General features: G+C 57.5%; 1 protein-coding gene and 1 long non-coding RNA gene across 2 annotated transcripts; one reads left to right on the top strand and one right to left on the bottom strand.

Annotated features, from left to right (window-relative positions):
- Window positions 1–2,009: 2,009 nt before the first annotated feature.
- On the top strand, window positions 2,010–14,561 carry RASIP1 (Ras interacting protein 1). Its single transcript, XM_066570007.1, has 12 exons — window positions 2,010–2,194; window positions 2,849–3,489; window positions 4,372–4,718; window positions 5,146–5,812; window positions 6,044–6,255; window positions 6,585–6,622; window positions 7,485–7,636; window positions 8,661–8,770; window positions 9,671–9,911; window positions 10,687–10,859; window positions 11,962–12,109; window positions 14,005–14,561. The coding sequence occupies exons 1-12, from the start codon at window positions 2,061–2,063 to the stop codon at window positions 14,163–14,165; spliced, it is 3,024 nt and encodes a 1,007-aa protein (XP_066426104.1). The 5' UTR covers window positions 2,010–2,060; the 3' UTR covers window positions 14,166–14,561.
- A 439-nt stretch (window positions 14,562–15,000) lies between these two features.
- Window positions 15,001–15,542, bottom strand: LOC136569619 (uncharacterized). Its single transcript, XR_010785399.1, has 2 exons — window positions 15,447–15,542; window positions 15,001–15,072 (listed from the first exon to the last, which is right to left on the bottom strand). It is a non-coding gene; the product is annotated as an uncharacterized lncRNA (long non-coding RNA).
- Window positions 15,543–20,387: the final 4,845 nt, after the last annotated feature.

The following is a 20,387-nucleotide window of genomic DNA, read 5'->3' as shown; positions in this document are numbered from 1 at the left end:
GTTGCTCTGGGGTCCCTTTGGGGGGTCTGGGATCCCTCTACAGGGGTCTGAGCCCCTCTTTGGTGGGTCTGGGGTCCGTTGGGGAGTTTGTGATCCCTTTGGGGGGGTCAGGGGTCTCTTTGGGGGATCTGGGGTCACCCTGAGGGGTCTGTGAGGGGTCTGTGGCCCCTCTGGGGGGACATAGACAGGTCTGGGGTCCATCTGGGTGGGTCTGGGGTCCATCTGGGTGGGTCTGGGGTCCCTCTTGTGGGGTCCGGGGTCACCCTGAGGGGTTCATGATGGGTCTGGGGTCCCTTTGGGTGGGTCTGGGGTCACCCTGAGGGGTCCATGATGGCTCTGGGGTCCCTATGGTGGCTCTAGAGTCCCTTTGGGTGAGGGTCCGTCCCAGGCCCCCCCATTTTGGTGGCTCTGGGACCCCTTTGGGTGACTCTGGGGTCCCTTTGGTGACTCTGGGGTGCCTTTGGTGGCTCTGGGGTCCCTTTGGGTGGCTCTGGGGTCACCCTGAGGGGTCCATGATGGCTCTGGGGTCCCTTTGGGTGGCTCTGGGACCCCTTTGGGTGGCTCTTGGACCCCTTTGGGTGGCTCTGGGGTCCCTTTGGGTGGGTCTGGGGTCACCCTGAGGGGTCCATGATGGCTCTGGGGTCCCTTTGGGTGGCTCTGGGACCCCTTTGGGTGGGTCTGGGGTCCCTTTGGTGGCTCTGGGGTCCCTTTGGTGACTCTGGGGTCACCCTGAGGGGTCCCTTTGGGTGGGTCTGGGGTCCCTTTGGGTGACTCTGGGGTCCCTTTGGGTGGCTCTGGGACCCCTTTGGGTGACTCTGGGGTCCCTTTGGTGACTCTGGGGTCACCCTGAGGGGTCCGTGATGGCTCTGGGGTCCCTTTGGTGACTCTGGGGTCACCCTGAGGGGTCCCTTTGGTGACTCTGGGGTCCCTTTGGGTGGCTCTGGGGTCCCTTTGGGTGGGGGTCCGTCCCAGGCCCCCCCATTTTGGGTTGCTCGGGGCTCCCCTTCCCCTCCCCTCCCCCTCCCCCCCCTCCCGGCCGTGCCCCTCCCCCCCGCCCTTCCCGCCCCCCCCCCTCGATTTCCTGGCCCGGCTCGGCCCTTCCTGCCCCCCCCCCCCGGGAAACGGGACCGGGGGAATTCTCCGGGAATTCGGGAATTCTCCGGGAATTCGGCAGCGCCGGGAGCCGCCGGCACCACGGTGAGGGGCGGCCACGGGGGGAAAAGGGGGAACTGCGGGGGTTAGAGGGTCCAGAGGGGGGAAAAAAGGGTTTTTTTGGGGAAAAAGGGTTTTTTTTGGGAAAAAGGGGGGTTTTGAGGGAAAAGGGTGGGAAAAGGGGGGATTTGGGTGGAAAAAAGAGTGGGAAAAGGGGGGAAAAGGGGGGGCTGAGGGGATAAAGAGGGGGAAATGGGGGAAAATGCAGGATAAAGGCTGGGGAAAGGTGAAAAATGGGAGGTAGAGGGGGGAAAAGGGGGAAAAGGGGGAATAAAGGATGGGAGAAGGGTAAAAAAGGGGAGAAAAGGAAAAAGGGGGGGGAAAAGGGGGTTTGGGTAGAAAAAGGGGAAAAAGGGGAAAAAGGGTGGGAACGGGGGGGGGAAAAGGGGAGGTAAAAGGGAGAAAAAGGGGAAAAGAAGGAAAAAAGGGAAGAAGTGTGGGAAAATGAGGATAAAAGGGAAAAAAGGGGAGGTAAAGAGTGAGAAAAGGGGGGAAATGGGTGGAAAAGGAGGGTGAGAGGGTCCTGAGGGGAATAAAAAAGGGTTTTTTGAGGAAAAGGGGAAAAAAGGTGAGGAAAAGGGTGGAAACGGGGGGAAAAGCGTGGGAAAAGGGGATTTGGGCAGAAAAAGGGGGGTGGGAGGGTCCCGGGTGGAGCCTGAGGGGGATTTTGGGGAAAAAAGGTGAGAAAGGGAGAGTTTGAGCAGTCTGGCGAGAAAAAAGCCTGGAAAAGGCGTTTTTGGGTCGGTCAAAGCTGTGATTTGGGGTTTGGGGCGCGGGCTGCGGGGAGGGTGCCCCGAAATCCCCTTTTTCCCCCTTTTTTGGCCTTTTTTGGCCTCGCTCAGCAGAGGATGCTCCCCGAGGAGCGCAAGGAGGGCTCGCCCCGCTTCGGGAAGCTCCATTTCCCCGTGGGGCTCTGGATCAACTCCCCCAAGAAGCGCCTGGCCAAGATGAGCCGGCGCTGGCCCAGCGCGGGCTCCGTGCGGTGAGACCCCATAATCCCGTTTTCCCCCTTTTTCACCCCAATTTTTCCCCACCTTTAATCCCATTCCCCCTGTTTTTCCCCCCTTTAATCCCATTTCCCCCGTTTTCCCCCCAATTTTTCCCACCTTTAATCCCATTCCCTCCGTTTTTCCCCCCTTTAATCCCATTTCCCCCAGTTTTCCCCATTAATCCCATTTCCCCCCTTAATCCCATTTCCCCCTGTTTTTTTCCCTTTTAATTAAATTTTTCCCACATTTCCCCCCGTTTTTTCCCCCTTTAATTCAATTTCTCCCCATTTCCCCCCAAATCCCATTTCCCCCCGTTTAACCCCATTTCCCCGCTTTTAACCCCATTTCCTCCCCTTTTAACCCCATTTTTCCCCTTTTAACCGCATTCCTCCCCCATTTCCCCCCCTTTAACCCCATTTCCCCCCTATTAACCCCATTTTCCCCCATTTTAACCCAATTTCCCCCCATTTAACCCCATTTCCCCCCCTTTTAACCCTATTTTTACCCCATTTCTCCCCCTTTTAACCCCATTCCCCCTCTTTTAACCCCATTTCCCCCCACTTAAACCCCATTTTTACCCCTTTTAACCCCATTTTTACCCCTTTTTCCCCCCTTTTAACCCCATTTCCCCCCTTTTCCCCCCTCAGCTCCACCTCCTCGGACACCCCCAGCCGCGCCAGCGACCCCTCGGACCCCCGCCCCATTCCCAGCGCGGCGCCCGCTCCCAAGGCGAAGCCGCCGCGCCACAAGCGCCTCTCCCACCTCTTCCACCGCGCCACCACCGCCGCCAGCACCACCAGCACCGGCCCGGGCCACCCCCACTCCCGCTGGGCCAGCGAGAAGAAGCTCAGCGACCTCCGCGACGGCCCCGCCGCGCTCCCGGGCCCCGCGCTGTCGCCGAGCCCGCCGTGCATCCTCAAGATCTTCGGCGGGGCCATTTCCCGCGGCGCCAACTACAAGAGCGTCCTGGCCACGCCGCGCTGCAGCGCCCGCGCCCTGGTCCGCGAGGCGCTCGAGCGCTACGGCCTCGACCCCGAGGACTTCGCGCGCTTCGCGCTCTGCGACGTCGTGGGCAGGCCCGGCGGGCCCGGCGGCGCCTGGCAGGGCGAGCACCTGCGCGAGGTGGGCGACGCGGAGCGGCCGCTGCTGCTGCAGGAGCTCTGGAAGCCCAAGGCCGGCTGGTCCCGCCGCTTCGAGATCCGCCGCAGGGAGGACCTGGAGCGGGAGCGGGAGCGCGACGGAGGAGGAGCAGGAGGAGACGAGAACGGCGAGGGAGGCGACGGCGCCGGTGAGGGATGGGGTGGCCCTTTTAACCCAATTTCTACCCCATTTCTCCCCCATTCCCCCCCTTTTAACCTGGGACGCTTGGATTGCCTTTTCACCACGGGTTTACTCCGGGGCTTTTGCCCTTATTCCTATTTTTCCCCGTTTTTTGCCCTTATTCCTATTCCCCCCCCCATTTTTACCCCGCTTTTACCCCGGGTTTTTTGCCCTTATTCCTATTTTTCCCCGTTTTTTGCCCTTATTCCTATTTCCCCCCCCCCCATTTTTACCCCGGTTTTACCCCGGTTTTTTTGCCCTTATTCCTATTTTCCCCCCGTTTTTCCCTCGGTTTTTTTTTTTGCCCTTAATCCTATTTTCCCCCCGTTTTTCACCCGGTGTTTTTGCCCTTATTCCCATTTTCCCCCTGGTTTTTTTTTTTTCCCTCAATCCTATTTTTCCCCCCGTTTTTTCCCCCTTAATCCTGTTTTTCACTCGGTTTTTTTTTGCCCTTATTCCTATTTTCCCCCCATTTTTACCCCCGGTTTTTCCCCCTTATTCCTATTTTTCCCCCGGTTTTTTTTTGCCCTTATTCCTATTTCCCCCCCCATTTTTACCCCCGTTTTTCCCCCGCTTTTTTTTGCCCTTATTCCTATTCCCCCCATTTTTCCCCTTAATCCTATTTCCCCCCCCGTTTTTTCCCCTTAATCCTGTTTTTCCCCCATTTTTTCCCCTTAATACCATTTTCCCCCCATTATTTTCCTCTTTTTCCCCATTTTCCCCCCATTTCCCCCCAATGCCGGAGCCTCCCCACATTCCCACGGTGTCCCCCCCCAAGCCCCCTCCCCACATTCCCCAGCTCCACCAACGCCCCCTTCGCCCCCTTCGCCCCCTCCCCTCGTTTCCCCAGGGCTGCCGCCCCCCTCCCGCCGCCTGCACCGGAACCGCTCCCGGGCGGCCTCGGGCGGCCCCGCGGCCCCGGCCCGCGGCGACCCCGGCCCGGCCATGCGGCGCAGCATCAGCGACCTCAACCTGAGCACGCGGCGGCGCCAGCGCAAGGCCCTGAGCGTGGCCGGGGGCGGGGACAGCGCGGGCCCCGCCCCCCCGGGACCCCCGCCCAGCACCCCCGGCACCCCCGGGACCCCGGACGGCGGCGATGGGGACGGGGGTCCCGGCCTGGAGCTGCTGTCGCAGTGCCTGATCCAGCCCCCCCGGGACCGCCCCTATTTCCTGCTGCTGCGGGGCTACGGCAAGGAGGTGAGAGGAAAACGGGAAATTCACCCCAAAAATGGGACCAGAGTGACCCCTAAATCCAGAGAAATCTGCCCAAAAAAATCCCCTTTTCTTCCTGCCCGCCCCTATTTCCTGCTGCTGCGGGGCTACGGCAAGGAGGTGAGAGGAAAAACGGGAAATTCACCCCAAAAATGGGACCAGAGTGAGCCCCCAAACCCAGGGAAACCACCCCAAAAATCCTCCAAAAAAACCCCAGAAATTCACCCCAAAAATGGGACCAAAGCGACCCCCATTTCCCACCCCAAACCCCCCATTTTTTAACCCCAAACCCCCCATTTTTTTAACCCCAAACCCCCCATTTTTTAACCCCAAACCCCCCATTTTTTTAACCCCAAACCCCCCATTTTTTTTTTACCCCAAACCCCCCATTTTCACCCCGTTTCCCGCACAGGACTTCGTCCTTTTCATCATGACCCGCCCCCAGCACATCTTCGGCCGCCTCGACCGCCGCGCCGGGGCGGGGGTCCCGGGCCCCCCGGAGCCCTCCCCGGGCCCCCCCGAGCCCCCCGCGCCCCCTCCCCAAAAACCCGACCCGGGCCCCTTCTCGGTGGTCGACACCTTCCTGGACGCCCCCGACCTCCTCCCGCGGCACTGCCTGGTGCAGGCGGACCCCGCCCCGGGGCTGCTGGGGGGCGGCTGCGACCCCTCCCCGAATTCCGGGGCGCCCCCCTCGGCCACCGTGCGGCCCTTCCGGGGCGCCCCCACCACGCTGAACGGGACCCCCCTGTTCCGCCGAGCGCCGCTGCGCCCCGGGGACCTTTTGGGTCTGGGGGAGCACGTCCTGCTGCTCTACAAGGACCCCCGCGCTGGGGAGGGGGCGCGGCCGCCCTGGGCGCCCCCCCCGCGGCCCCCGATGGGGATTCTGGGGGTGCTGGGGTGTGCGGGCTGCGGGAGGAGCCCCCGGGAGCGGCGGGAGCAGCTGCGGGAGGCGCTGCGGAGCCCCCGCGCCGAGCTCCGCTACCGCCCGCAGGACGAGGCGGCGCTGCTGCGGGACATCCTCAGCATGGACCTGGGCGGCTTCGCGGGGCCCAGGGGGCATTCGGGGGGTCCCGATGAGGGTTTGGGGGGTTCTGGGCAAAATTCGGGGGGTCCCGGGCAAAATTCGGGGGGTCCCGATGAGGATTCGGGGGGTCCCAGAGGGGATTTGGGGGGTCCTGGGCAGGATTTGAGGGGTCCCGGAGATGGTTTGAGGGGTCCTGGGCAGAATTTGGGGGGTCCTGGGCAGGATTTGAGGGGTCCCAAGGGGGATTTGAGGGGTCCCGATGAGGGTTTGGGGGGTCCCGGACGAGATTCGGGGGTTCCCGAGGAGGATTCGGGGGGTCCCAAGGGGGATTCGGGGGGTCCCGAGGAGGATTCGGGGGGTCCTGAGGAGGATTTGGGGGCGCTGGCCCCGGCGTTCCTGCTGGGGCTGTGCCTGGAGCACGCGGCCAAGGAGTTCCCGGCGGGACATTTCCCGGAGCTGCTGGGGAGAGTGGCCGGGATGCTGCGGGAAACGGTCGGGGTGAGCGACCCGGGGACATCTGGGGACATTTTGGGACATTTTGGGGCATTGTGGGGACATTTGGGGACATTTTGGGGCATTTTGGGGACATTTTGGGGCATTTTGGGGACACGGGGATATGGGGGAATTTGGGGATATTTGGGGACATTTTGGGGACACAGAGGGATGGGGGGAATTGGGGGGAACATGGGAGATACTGGGGCCAAACTGGGGCTGAACTGGGAGGGAAACTGGGAGGGAAACTGGGGCCATACTGGGAGCGATACTGGTCCATACTGGTCCATACTGGTCCATACTGGGGCACTGAGGGTCCCTCGCTCTCCTGGCAGGAGAAAATCAAGGAAATCGGGGACCGGCAGCCGGAGAGGTGAGAGAGACCCAAAACCGCCCAAAATCTCCCCAAAACCGCCCAAAATCTCTCCAAAACTGCCCCAAATCTCCTCAAAACCTCCCTGAGACCCCCAAAACTGCCCCTGGGGACTGGGACAAACTGGGACGGACTGGGACAGACTGGGAGGGCTCCTGGGGCTGCTCTGGGGCTGTTTTGGGGTCAGTCCAGGCCGTTTTGGGGCCATTTTTGGGGGGATTCCGGGTAGAATTTTGGGGAATTTCTGGGACCCCCACCCAGTCCCAAACCCCTCCCAATTTGGGGTCCCCCAGTCCCAAACCCTTCCCAATTTTGGGGATCCCCCTCCCAATTCCCTTCCAAGTTTGGGGGATCCTGCCCCAATTCCCTCACAATTTTGGGATCCATTTCCCAATTTTGAGGATCCCCCCCAAACCCCTCCAAAATTTGAGATTCCCCCCCAAACCCCAAACCTCTCCCAATTTTGGGGTGTGCCCCCCCACACCCCTCCCAATTTGGGGTCCCCCAGTCCCAAACCCCTCCCAATTTTGGGATCCCCCCCCAATGCTGGGATCCCCAATCCCAATTTTGGGCCCCCCCTCACCCAATTTTGGGATCTCCCCCAAACCCCTCCCCATTTTGGGTTATCCCACTCAATTTTGAGGAGCCTCAATCCCAATTTTGGGCCCTCCCTCACCCAATTTTGGGATCTCCCCCAAACCCCTCCCCATTTTGGTTTATCCCGCTCAATTTTGAGGATCCCCAATCCCAATTTTGGGGTGTCCCCCCCCACCCTTCGCAGCCCCCCGGACGGGGACCCCCCCCCGTGTCTGGACCTTTCCGGGGTCACCTCGGACCTGGTGTCCCCCCCCACCCTTCGCAGCCCCCCGGACGGGGACCCCCCCCCGTGTCTGGACCTTTCCGGGGTCACCTCGGACCTGCGCCCCCTGCTGGGGTGGCTGGCGAACAGCGTGGAGCTGCTGAACCTGGCGCAGGCGCACCTGCAGGCGCTGGAGGCCCAGCTGGACATCGAGGGTAGACTGGGATATACTGGGATATACTGGGATATACTGGGATATACTGGTTATACTGGGATATACTGGGTTATACTGGGTTATACTGGGATATACTGGGCTATACTGGTTTATACTGGTTATACTGGGCTATACTGGGATGGGGCTGGCGAACAGCGTGGAGCTGCTGAACCTGGCGCAGGCGCACCTGCAGGCGCTGGAGGCCCAGCTGGACATCGAGGGTACCCGGGATATACTGGGATATACTGGTTATACTGGGTTATACTGGGATATACTGGGTTATACTGGTTATACTGGGTTATACTGGGTTATACTGGGATATACTGGTTATACTGGGTTATACTGGGTTATAATGGGATATACTGGGTTATAATGGGATATACTGGGCTATACTGGGCTATACTGGTTATACTGGGATGCACTGGGTTATACTGGGTTATACTGGACTATACTGGTTTACACTGGTTTATACTGGTTTATACTGGTTAGACTGGGTTATACTGAGTTACACTGGTTTATACTGGTTTATACTGGGATGGGGTCCTGGGGCGGTTCTGGGGCCAGACCGGACATTTTTGGGGCCGTACTGGGATTTTTTTGGGGCATTTGGGGGGAATTTCCGAGTTTTGGGGTGAATCCCTGGGGTTTAGGGGCTGACCCCCATTTTGGGGTGATTCCCGTGGGATTTAGGGGTTTATCCTGGATTTTGGGATTTATCCTATATTTTGGGATGAATTTCCAGGGTTTATCCTGAATTTTGGGGTGAATTGACACAATTTCAGGGTTTATCCCAGGTTTAGGGTCTGACCCCCATTTTGGGGTGAATTCCCGGGTTTTTAGGGCCGTGCCCGGGGCTGGAGAAGGACCTGGAGAGCTGTGAGGAGGCCCTGGGGTGAATCCCCGGGGTTTTGGGGTGATTCCTGTGGGATTATCCCATTTTTTTGGGGTGAATTCCCGGGATTTAGGGGTTTATCCTGGATTTTGGGATTTGCACCATATTTTGGGGTAAATTCCCGGGTTTTCAGGGCCGTGCCCCGAGCTGGAGAGGGACCTGGAGAGCTGTGACGAGGCCCTGGGGGTGCTGGACGAGGTGATCATGTCCACGTTTCAGCAGAGCGTCTACTACCTGACCAAGGTGAGCCCCAATTCACCTGGGGGACCCCGAAATTCACCTGGGGGACCCCGAAATTCACCTGGGGGACCCGAAATCCCCTCTGTAAGCAACAAATACCCTCTCAAATCCCCTCTAAACCCCCCAAACTCTCCCAAAATCCCCTGAATTCACCCCAAATCCCCAAATTCCAGACCCTGGACTCGGCCCTGCCCGCCCTGCTCGACACCAACCCCTCTGAACCCCCCAAAATGCCCCGAATTCACCCCAAATCTCCAATTCCAGACCCTGTACTCGGCCCTGCCCGCCCTGCTCGACACCAAACCCCTCTAAACCCCCAAAATGCCCCGAATTCACCCGAATTCACCCCAATTTCAGACCCTTTATTCAGCCCTTCCCGCCCTGCTTGACACCAACCCCTCTGAACCCCCCAAAATGCCCCGAATTCACCCCAAATCTCCAATTCCAGACCCTGTACTCGGCGCTGCCCGCCCTGCTCGACACCAACCCCTCTGAACCCCCCAAAATGCCCCGAATTCACCCCAAATCTCCAATTCCAGACCCTGTACTCGGCCCTGCCCGCCCTGCTCGACACCAACCCCTCTGAACCCCCCAAAATGCCCCGAATTCACCCCAAATCTCCAATTCCAGACCCTGTACTCGGCCCTGCCCGCCCTGCTCGACACCAACCCCTCTGAACCCCCCAAAATGCCCCGAATTCACCCCAAATCTCCAATTCCAGACCCTGTACTCGGCCCTGCCCGCCCTGCTCGACACCAACCCCTCTGAACCCCCCAAAATGCCCCGAATTCACCCCAAATCTCCAATTCCAGACCCTGTACTCGGCCCTGCCCGCCCTGCTCGACACCAACCCCTCTGAACCCCCCAAAATGCCCCGAATTCACCCCAAATCTCCAATTCCAGACCCTGTACTCGGCCCTGCCCGCCCTGCTCGACACCAACCCGTTCGCGGGCGCGGCGGAGCCGCGGGCGGGGCCGGACGGGGGCGGGGTCCCCGCGGGGCTGCGGCCGCCCCTGGCCGTGTTCAGCGCCGTGCTGGGGCTGAGCCGCGAGTGCCGCCTGCACCCCGAGCTGGCGTCCCAGACCTTCGGGTACCTGTTCTTCTTCTCCAACGCGTCCCTCTTCAACACCCTCATGGAGAAAGGTCAGAAATGGGACATTTTGGGGTGATTTATATGGGATTTCTGGGGTTTATAGGGGTTCATAGGGGTTTATGGGGGGTTTGGGGTGTCCCAGACCTTCGGGTACCTGTTCTTCTTCTCCAACGCCTCCCTCTTCAACACCCTCATGGAGAAAGGTGCAATTATGGGGCATTTTGGGGTGTTTATATATAAAAACACCAACCAAAAATCTGAAAAATCTCTGAAAAAAATCCAGAAAAATTCTGAAAAAAAAAGATCTGATTAAAATCTGGAAATATATCTGATAAAAATCTGGAATAAAATTAAAATAATATTTAAAAAAAAAACCCTGAAAAAAATCGAAAAAAAATCTGGATAAAATCTGATTAAAATTAAAAAAAAATCCGATAAAAATCTGAATAAAATCTGATTAAATAAAAAAAAAATCTGATAAAAATCTGAAAAAATCTGAAAAAAATCCGAAAAAAATCGGAAAAAATTCTGAAAAAATCTGAAAAAAATCCGATAAAAATCTGAAAAAAATCGGAAAAAATTCTGAAAAAATCTGAAAAAAATGTGATAAAAAATCTGAAAAAAATCTGATAAAAATCTGAAAAAAGTCCGATAAAAATCTGAAAAAAATGTGATAAAAATCCGGAAAAAAATCTGAAAAAAATCCTATAAAAATCTGAAAAAAATCCGATAAAAATCCGAAAAAAAATCTGAAAAAAATCTGGGGAAAAATCTGCTAAAAATGTGTGAGAAGCCCGAAGTAACCCCAAACGTTCTGCCCCGCAGGCAGCGCGGGGCCGTTCTTCCAGTGGTGGGTGGGCGTCCGGCTCCGCACCAACCTGGACCTGGTGCTGGACGGGCTGGGGGCGCTGGGGCTGGGCGACATCGCCGGAGACTTCTTCAGGAAACTGTCGGCCACGGCCAACCTGCTGTGCACGCCCCGCGGCTGCCTGGAGCAGGTGAGCGCACCTGGGATACACCTGGGGATCATAAACACATCTGGGGTACACCTGAGATACACCTGGGTACACCTGGGGATATCACAGATACACCTGGGGACAGCTCTCGGCCACAGCCAACCTGCTGTGCACGCCCCGCGGCTGCCTGGAGCAGGTGAGCGCACCTGGGTACAGCTGGGTACAGCTGGGATACACCTGGGTACACCTGGGATACACCTGGGGATCATAAACACATCTGGGGTACAGCTGGGATACACCTGGGGACAGCTGGGTACAGCTGGGATACACCTGGGATACACCTGGGTACAGCTGGGATACACCTGGGATACACCTGGGGACAGCTGGGATACACCTGGGTACACCTGGGATACACCTGGGGACAGCTGGGATACACCTGGGCACAGCTGGGTACACCTGGGATACACCTGGGATACACCTGGGTACAGCTGGGATACACCTGGATACACCTGGGATACACCTGGGGACAGCTGGGATACACCTGGGCACAGCTGGGTACACCTGGGATACACCTGGGATACACCTGGGTACACCTGGGATACACCTGGGTACAGCTGGGATACACCTGGGCACAGCTGGGTACACCTGGGATACACCTGGGATACACCTGGGATACACCTGGGTACAGCTGGGATACACCTGGGCACAGCTGGGATACACCTGGGTACAGCTGGGATACACCTGGGCACACCTGGGATACACCTGGGCACAGCTCTCGGCCACGGCCAACCTGCTGTGCACGCCCCACGGCTGCCTCGAGCAGGTGAGCGCACCTGGGGATACACCTGGGCACACCTGGGGCATCATAAACACACCTGGGGATATCAGACACACCTGGGTACACCTATGAGACACCTATGACACACCTGAGCACACCTGGGGATATCACAGACTCACCTGGGTGCACCACAGACACACCTGTGCACACCTGGGGATACCACAGACTCACCTGTGCACACCTGGGGGCACCACAGACACACCTGAGCACACCTGGGCACACCTGGGGGCATCGCAGACACACCTGGGCACACACCTGAGCACACACCTGGGCACACAGCTGCTCACACCTGTCCGTGTCCCCAAGGCCACCTGGGCGCGGCTCCGGGCCGAGTTCCCGGCGCTCTCACCTGCACAGCTGCACCACGTGCTGAGGCACTACCGGCTGGGGCGGGGCCGGGCGGCCCCACCCGCCTGGAGCCCCGCCCCCGAGGAGAGCGCGGCCGCCACCACAGGTGAGCCACGCACCTGGGGGGGTGCGCGCGTGTGTGTGTGTGTGTGTTATACCCCTGTGTTATACACCTGTGTGCGTGTGTTATACACCTGTCACACACCTGTGTGTGTGTGTGTGTGTGTGTGTGTGTGTGTGTGTGTGTGTGTGTTATACACCTGTGTTATACACCTGTGTGTGTGTGTGATACACCTGTGTGTGTGTGTGAGATACACCTGTGTGTGTGTGTGATACACCTGTGTCACACCCCCTGTGTGTGTATGTGTGTTATACACCTGTGTCACACCTGTGTGTGTGTGTGATACACCTGTGTGTGTGTGTGTGTGATACACCTGTGTGTGTGTGTGATACACCTGTGTGTGTGTGTGATACACCTGTGTCACACCCCCTGTGTGTGTATGTGTGTTATACACCTGTGTCACACCTGTGTGTGTGTGTGATACACCTGTGTGTGTGTGTGTGTGATACACCTGTGTGTGTGTGTGATACACCTGTGTCACACCCCCTGTGTGTGTATGTGTGTTATACACCTGTGTCACACCTGTGTGTGTGTGTGATACACCTGTGTGTGTGTGTGATACACCTGTGTCACACCCCCTGTGTGTATGTGTGTTATACACCTGTGTCACACCTGTGTGTGTGTGTGATACACCTGTGTGTGTGTGTGTGAGATACACCTGTGTGTGTGTGTGATACACCTGTGTCACACCCCCTGTGTGTGTATGTGTGTTATACACCTGTGTCACACCTGTGTGTGTGTGTGATACACCTGTGTGTGTGTGTGATACACCTGTGTCACACCCCCTGTGTGTATGTGTGTTATACACCTGTGTCACACCTGTGTGTGTGTGTGATACACCTGTGTGTGTGTGTGTGTGATACACCTGTGTGTGTGTGTGATACACCTGTGTCACACCCCCTGTGTGTGTATGTGTGTTATACACCTGTGTCACACACCTGTCACACCTGTCACACCCCCCCCCCATGTCACCTGTGTCACACACCTGTGTCACACCTGTGTCACACCCCCTGTGTCGCCCCCAGGTGAGTTTCTGGTAGGTTTTGGGGGTGATTTTGGGCTGATTTTTGGGCTGATTTCGGTGCTTTTTGGGTCCCCTCCAGGTGACATTTTTCGAGAGTTTCTCGGGGGATTTTGGGGGGTGATTTTGGGCTGATTTTGTTGTTTTTTGGGTCTGATTTTGGTGATTTTGGGCTGATTTTTGGGTCTGATTTTGGGGGGGTGATTTTGGGCTGATTTTGGTGCTTTTTGGGGCTGATTTTGGTGCTTTTTGGGGCTGATTTTTGGGCTGATTTCGGTGCTTTTTGGGTCCCCCCCAGGTGACATTTTTCGAGAGTTTCTCGGGGGATTTTGGGGGGTGATTTTGGGCTGATTTTGTTGTTTTTTGGGACTGATTTTGGTGATTTTGGGCTGATTTTGTTGTTTTTTGGGTCTGATTTTGGGCTGATTTTGGTGCTTTTTGGGTCTGATTTTGGGGGGGTGATTTTGGGCTGATTTTGTTGTTTTTTGGGCTGATTTTGGTGATTTTGGTGCTTTTTGGGTCTGATTTTGGGAGGGTGATTTTGGGCTGATTTTGGTGCTTTTTGGGTCCCCCCAGGTGACATCTTCGAGAGTTTCTCGGGGGATTTTGGGGGGTGATTTTGGGCTGATTTTGTTGTTTTTTGGGTCTGATTTTGGTGCTTTTTGGGTCTGATTTTGGGAGGGTGATTTTGGGCTGATTTTGGTGCTTTTTGGGTCTGATTTTGGGCTGATTTTGGGCTGATTTTTGGGCTGATTTTGTTGTTTTTTGGGCTGATTTTTGGGCTGATTTTGGTGCTTTTTGGGTCTGATTTTGGGGGGGTGATTTTGGGGTGATTTTGGTGCTTTTTGGGTCCCCCCAGGTGACATTTTCGAGAGTTTCTCGGACCACCCCCCGCTCCTGCTGCCCACCCGGGGCTTCCGCCTGCGCCCGGGGGTGCCCCTGGGCCCGGGGGGGCTCCTGAGCCCCCTCCTCAAAATCCGGCGGCGCCTCTGGGAGCTCGAGGGGGGCGACGACCTCTGAGACCCCTCCCCAAAAAAACCTAAATAGCCCCTAAAATACCCCCAAAAATAACCCCTAAAATAACCCCCAAAATAACCCAAAATCCCCCCCCAAAAATCTCCCTGCGCCCCCTCCTCAAAATCCGGTGGCGCCTCTGGGATCTCAAGGGGGGCGACGACCTCTGAGACCCCCAAAAAATAACCCAAAAGAACCTAAATAACCCCCAAAATACCGCCCAAAATCGCCCCCAATATAACCCCCAAAATAACCCCAAACCCCTCAAAAATCCCCCCAAAATAACCCAAAGTACCCAAAATCCCCCCCAAAATACCCCAAATACCCTGAGACCCCCCCCAAATAATCCAAATACCCAAAATCCCCCCCAAAATACCCCAAAATCCCCTGAAACCCCCCCAAAATCCCCAAAAAACACCTGAGACCCCCCCCCCCCCCAAATTCCTCCCAATTTCCCCAAAATCTCCCCCCGGATCTGTGCGGGGGGGAGGGGTCGCACACGGAGACCCCTCCCCAAATAAAGGAGAGACGGCGACATCGGGGTGAGACTGGGGGGATTTTGGGGAAATGTGGGGGGTCCTGGGTGGGATTTGGGGGGGATTTTTTGGGGATTTTGGGGGGATTTTGGGGAAATTTGGGGGGTCCTGGGTGGGATTTGGGGGGGATTTTTTGGGGATTTAGGGGGGTCCTGGGGGGATTTTGGGGGATTTTTGGGGGTCCTGGGGGGGGATTTTAGGGGTCTGGGGTGGGATTTGGGGGGTCCTGGTGGGATTTTGGGGCAATTTTGGGGGGTTTTAGTGGCGGGACCCCTCCCCAAATAACGCGAGGCCCGGGGGAGGGGAGGGGTCGCTACTCCTCCTTTATTTGGGGGGGGTCCTGGTGCTCCTGGGGGTCCCCGCGACGGAGGCAGAACCTGGGGGCGGAGCCAGAGCGGGGGCGGGGCTTAGATTAGGCCACGCCTCCGGAGGAGGGGGGCGCGGTCTCGCGGCTGGGCGTGGCTTCTTCACCTACGCCCCCAGAATCGCCCTGAAACCGCCAAGATTCTCCTGAAACCCCCCCAAAAATTCTCCCGGAACCCCCCAGATTCCTTCCGGGACCCCCAAAATCCTCACGAAATCCCCCCAAATCCCCCTGGGACCCTCCAAATTCCCCCCCGGGACGCCCAAACCCCCCAAAATCCCCCCAAAACTCCCCCAAATCCTCACGAAATCCCGCCGGGATCCCCCAAAATCTCCCCCGGGACCCCCAAAACTCCCCGAAATCCCCCCGAATCCCCCCCGGGCTCACCAGGCGATGCCCGCGGCCACCAGCACTGTCGCGATAGTCGTGACGGCGATGGCGGCGAGCGCGGCCGGGGGGAGCCCCCCGGGGTGGGCGCGCGGGGGGGGCGGGGCCTCGCCCTGGAGCCGGGGGCGGGGCACGACTGCGGGGGGAGGGGCGTCAGTGGGGGCGGGGATCTGGGGCGGGGCTGGGGGATCTGGGGCGGGGCCTTGGGGGATTTTGGGGGCATTTTGGGGGTCCCGAGGAGGTTTTGGGGGTCCTGGAGGGATTCTGGGGGGGATTTTGGGGGTCCTGGGGGGATTTTGGGGCAATTTGGGGGTCCTAGGGGGGATTTTGGGGGTTCTGGGGTGGGATTTGGGGAAGGGGTCGTGGGGTAATTTTTGGGGGTGTTTCAGGGATTTTTTGGGGGTATTTCGGGGTATTTTGGGGGTAATTTTAGGGATATTTTGGGGTTTATTTCGGGGATATTTTGGGGATGTTTAGGGGTTTATTTTGGGCGTATTTTTAGGGATATTTGGGAAATATTTCAGGGGTATTTAGTGGACATTTCGGGAATATTTAGGGGATACTTTGGGGCTATTTAGCAGCTATTTTGCGGGGCATTTCGGGCCCATTTCAGGGTACATTTCGGGGTACATTTCGGGCCCATTTCAGGCCCAATTCCAGCCCATTTCGGGCACATTTCCGGCCCATTTCGGGCCCATTTCGGGTACATTTTGGGCACATTTCGGGGCACATTTCAGGCCCATTTCGGGGTTCATTTCGGGCACAATTTGGGCCCATGTCGGGCCCATTTCGGGGTTCATTTCAGGGTTAATTTTGGGGTTCATTTCAGGCCCATTTCGGGTTCATTTCGGGTTCATTTCGGGGCACATTTCGGGGTTCATTTCGGGCACATTTTGGGCACATTTCGGGGCCATTTCGGGGTACATTTCGAGCCCCATTCGGGCTCATTTCGGGGTACATTTCGGGCCCATTTCGGGCACATTTCGGGGTTCATTTCGGGGTTCATTCCGGGCCCATTTCGGGGTGCATTCCGGGCCCGTTTCGGGTTCATTCCGGGCCCATTTCGGGGCGCATTTCGGGACCCATTTCGAGCCCCTTTCGGGGTTAATTTCGGGCACATTCCGGGCCCATTTCGGGCCCGTTTCGGGGCCATTTTGGGCACATTTCGGGGCCATTTCGGGGTACATTTCGAGCCCCATTCGGGCTCATTTCGGGGTACATTTCGGGGCGCTCACCGGTGACGTTGAAGTGCAGCTGCGACCCCGCCCGCCCGCTGGGGCCGCGCATGAGGCACCGGTACCGCCCCGCGGCCGCCGCCGCCGCCGCCTTCAGCTCCAGCACCGGCCCGGGGCCGCTCCGCAGCAGCCGCTCCGCGGGCGGGGGGCGCGGCCGGGCCGGGCCGGGGGGCGCGGGCCCGCCCCGCCCTTGGGGAGGGGGCGCGGGGGGCTCCGGAGCCGCCCCCGGCCCCTCCAGGCGCTGCAAAGGGGAGAAAAAGGGGTCCTGGGGGGCGTTTGTGGGGAATTTGGGGGAATTTAGGGGAGTTTTTGGGGGTTCCAAGGGCGAATTTCGGGAGGGGTTTTGGGGGGTCCCGGGGGGGATTTTAGGGGGGGGGGTCCCAGGGGGGATTTTTGGGAGGATTTTTTGGGAATTTGGGGCAGGTTTTTGGGGGTTCCAAGGGCGAATTTCGGGAGGGATTTTGGAGATTCCCGGGGGGGGGATTTTTAAGGATTTTTTTGGGGTGAATTTGGGGGGTCCCAAGGGGGATTTTTGAGGATTTTTTGGGGGAATTTGGGGGGGTTCCGAGGGCGAATTTCGGGAGGAATTTTGGGGCATTTGGGGGGAATTTGGGGGGTTCCGTGGGCGAATTTCGGGGAAGGATTTTGGGGGGTCCTAGGAGGATTTTTGAGGATTTTTTTGGGGGGAATTTGGGGAGAATTCGGGGGAAATTTTTTGGGCTTCGAAGGGCGAATTTCGGGCTGTTTTGTGGGGGGGGTCCCAGGAGGGGTTTATGAGGATTTTTTGGGGGGAATTTGGGGGAAATTTCGGGAGGGATTTTGGGCGGTCCCAGGGGGGGTTTTTGGGGGGATTTTTTTGGGGGGATTTTTGGGGGATTTGGGGCAATTTGGGGAGGGATTTTGGGCGGTCCCAGGGGGGATTTTTTGGGGGATTTTTTGGGGGTATTTTTGGGGGATTTGGGCAATTTGGGGGAGGGGTACCTGGTAGAAGCTGTAGGTTTTGGCGCCGTGGGACGCCCCGTGCCAGGGCAGGGCGCAGTCCCAGCACCAGGTCCTGCCCCTCCTCCACCCACAGCTGCCGCTCTGGGGGGGGGGGGGGGAGGGGGCTGAGACCCCTCCCCAAATCCCCTCGAGCCGCCCCCACCCCCGCGTTCACCCCAGCAGACCCCTCCCCAATTTGGGAGGGGCGGGAGGCACCGAAATGGCCCCAAAAATCCCCATGGGACCCCCCAAAACATCCCCTGGAACCTCCCAAAATCCCCCCCGAGACCCTCCCCAAAAATCCCCCGGAATCCCCCCAAAAAAATCCCCCCAGGAATCCCCAAAAATCCCCTTGAGACCCCTCCCCAAAACCCCCCGGGACCCCCCAAAATCTCCCCATAACCCCCAAAAAATCCCCCCAGGACCCCCCAAACCCCCCGGGGACCCCCCAAATCCCCCCAAGGACCCCCGGTTCCCCCCTCACTGCCTCAGTCCAGACCCCCCAAAACCCCTCCCAGGACCCCCAAAACCCCTCTGGAACCCCCCAAAATCCCCCCCAAATTCTCCGCAAAAATCCCCAAAATCCCCCAGGACCCCCCAAACCCCCCGGGACCCCCCAAATCGCCCCAGAGCCCCCAAGGACCCCCCCTGACCGCCGCAGTCCAGGCCGCGGTTGCAGGCGAAGCGCGTGAGGTTGCAGAAGATGCACTCGATCCACAGCACCTCCATCCGCCCTGCGAGCGGATTTGGGGCAAATTCCGGCGATTTTGGGTTCGCCCGGGGGAATCCGCACCCCCAAAATCCCCCCCCCGAACCCTCCCGGCCCCGCTTACCGCATTTATTGGGCAATAAACTGTGGAAAAAAGGGGAAATTGGGTTAAAAATGGGAGTGGGTTTGGGGGGGATTTGGGGGATTTTGGGGGAAAATTTGGGGGGAATTTGGGGGAAATTTTGGGGGGTTCCAAGGGTGAATTTCGGGAGGGATTTTGGGGGTCCCAGAGGGGATTTTTGAGGATTTTTTTGGGGAATTTGGGGGCATTTTTGGGGGGATTTTGGGGGGGATTTTGGGGGTTCCTAAAGGGGATTTTTGAGGATTTTTTGGGGGAATTTGGGGAGGATTTGAGGGGGTTCCAAGGGCGAATTTCGGGAGGGATTTCGGGGGTTCCCAGAGCGGATTTCGGGGTGTTTTGAGGGGGTTTTGGGGTCCCACCCTGGCTCTGGAAACGCCTCATGAGCCGCTCAAAGTCCTCCTTGATCTCGCGCATGGCCCAGAGCAGCTCCTGGTAAACTTGCTGGTCTGGGGGGGATTTGGGGCAGTTTGGGGCTTTTTGGGGCGTTTATTTTAATTAAATTAATTAAACCCCAATAAAATCCCATTTAAACCTCAATAAATCCCTAAAAATTACTCAAATTAAAGCCCAATAAGTAGCCCAATTAAACCCCAATAAAATCCCAATTAAACTCCAATAAATCCCCCCAAAGATGACCCAATTAAACCCCAGTAAAACCCAAATAAACCCCAATAAAACTCCCAAAAATGACCCAATTAAATTCCAATTAATCCCCAATAAGAACCTGAATAAACCCTCAATAAATCCCCCCAAAAATGACCCAATTAAACCCCAATAAATCCCTAAATATGACCCAATTAAACCCCAATAAAAATCCATATAAAAACTCAAATAAATCCCCAAAAATTACCCAGATTAAACCCCAATAAATGGCACAATTAAAGCCCAATAAAACCCCAATAAAACCCCAGTTAAATCCCAATAAAAACTCAATTAAACCCCAAATAAACCCCAATTAAACCCCAATAAATCCCCAATAAATCCCCAATTAAACCCCAAATAAACCCCAATTAAACCCCAATAAATCCCCAATAAATCCCCAATTAAACCCCAATTAAACCCCAATTAAACCCCAATTAAACCCCAATTAACCCCGCGATGCCCGGGTGAGTTTTCGGGGTGGGATTTTTGGGGTCCCCCCCCGGTTTCGGGGTCACCTTGGGGCTCCTGGGCCATGACCCTGCTCAGCGTCCGGCGGAAATTGGTGGAGGCTTCCTCCAGGGTGGCCTGGTCTGGGGAGGGGTCCCGGGGGTCGCGGGGGTCCCTCGGACCCCCCCAGACCCCCCCCAAATCCCAGGAACCCCGAAATTTCCCAAAACCCCCGAAATTCCCCAAAACCCCCAAAACTCCGCCCAAAATCCGCCCCCAAATCCCCTTCCCAGCTCCCCCCCCCGTCCGGTTTTGGGATGAATTTGGGGAGGGGTCTGGGGGGGGTTGGGGAGGATTTTGGGGAGGTTTTTGGGGGGGATTTGGGAGGTTTTTGGGGAGGTTTTTGGGTGATTCAGGAGGGGATTTTGGGGGGAGGATTTGGGGGATTCAGGAGGGGATTTGGGGGTAATAAGTCAGGTTTCGGGTAATGTGGGGAGGGGTCGGCACTGACCGATGACCCCCATGAAGCTGCGCGGGTCCCGCGGCAGGATGCGGGGTTATTTGGGGAGGTTTTTGGGGGATTTTGGGGGGATTTGGGGGTAATAAGTCAGGTTTCGGGTAATGTGGGCAGGGGTCGGCACTGACCGATGACCCCCATGAAGCTGCGCGGGTCCCGCGGCAGCCGCGCCAGCCCCAGCACCCCCTGCAGCACGAGGGTCCCCAGGCGCCCCCGCGCCGCGGGCTCCGCCGGCAGCGCCCGCTCCAGGAAGGGCCCCAGGAGCTGC

The sequence above is a fragment of the Molothrus aeneus genome, unplaced genomic scaffold, assembly GCF_037042795.1.
Source record: "Molothrus aeneus isolate 106 unplaced genomic scaffold, BPBGC_Maene_1.0 scaffold_166, whole genome shotgun sequence".
Lineage (NCBI taxonomy): Eukaryota > Metazoa > Chordata > Aves > Passeriformes > Icteridae > Molothrus > Molothrus aeneus.
Note: the sequence above shows the minus strand (reverse complement) of the source record. Positions and strands in the feature narration are given on the sequence as shown.

Bases quoted from the DNA above. Each gene is read 5' to 3' on its own strand.
- RASIP1 (XM_066570007.1), top strand. From the start codon at position 2,061: ATGCTCCCCGAGGAGCGCAAGGAGGGCTCGCCCCGCTTCGGGAAGCTC. The intron at 2,195-2,848 runs GTGAGACCCCAT...TTCCCCCCTCAG, and splicing joins CCCAGCGCGGGCTCCGTGCG to CTCCACCTCCTCGGACACCC. The intron at 7,637-8,660 runs GTAGACTGGGAT...CCGGGTTTTCAG, and splicing joins GGCCCAGCTGGACATCGAGG to GGCCGTGCCCCGAGCTGGAG.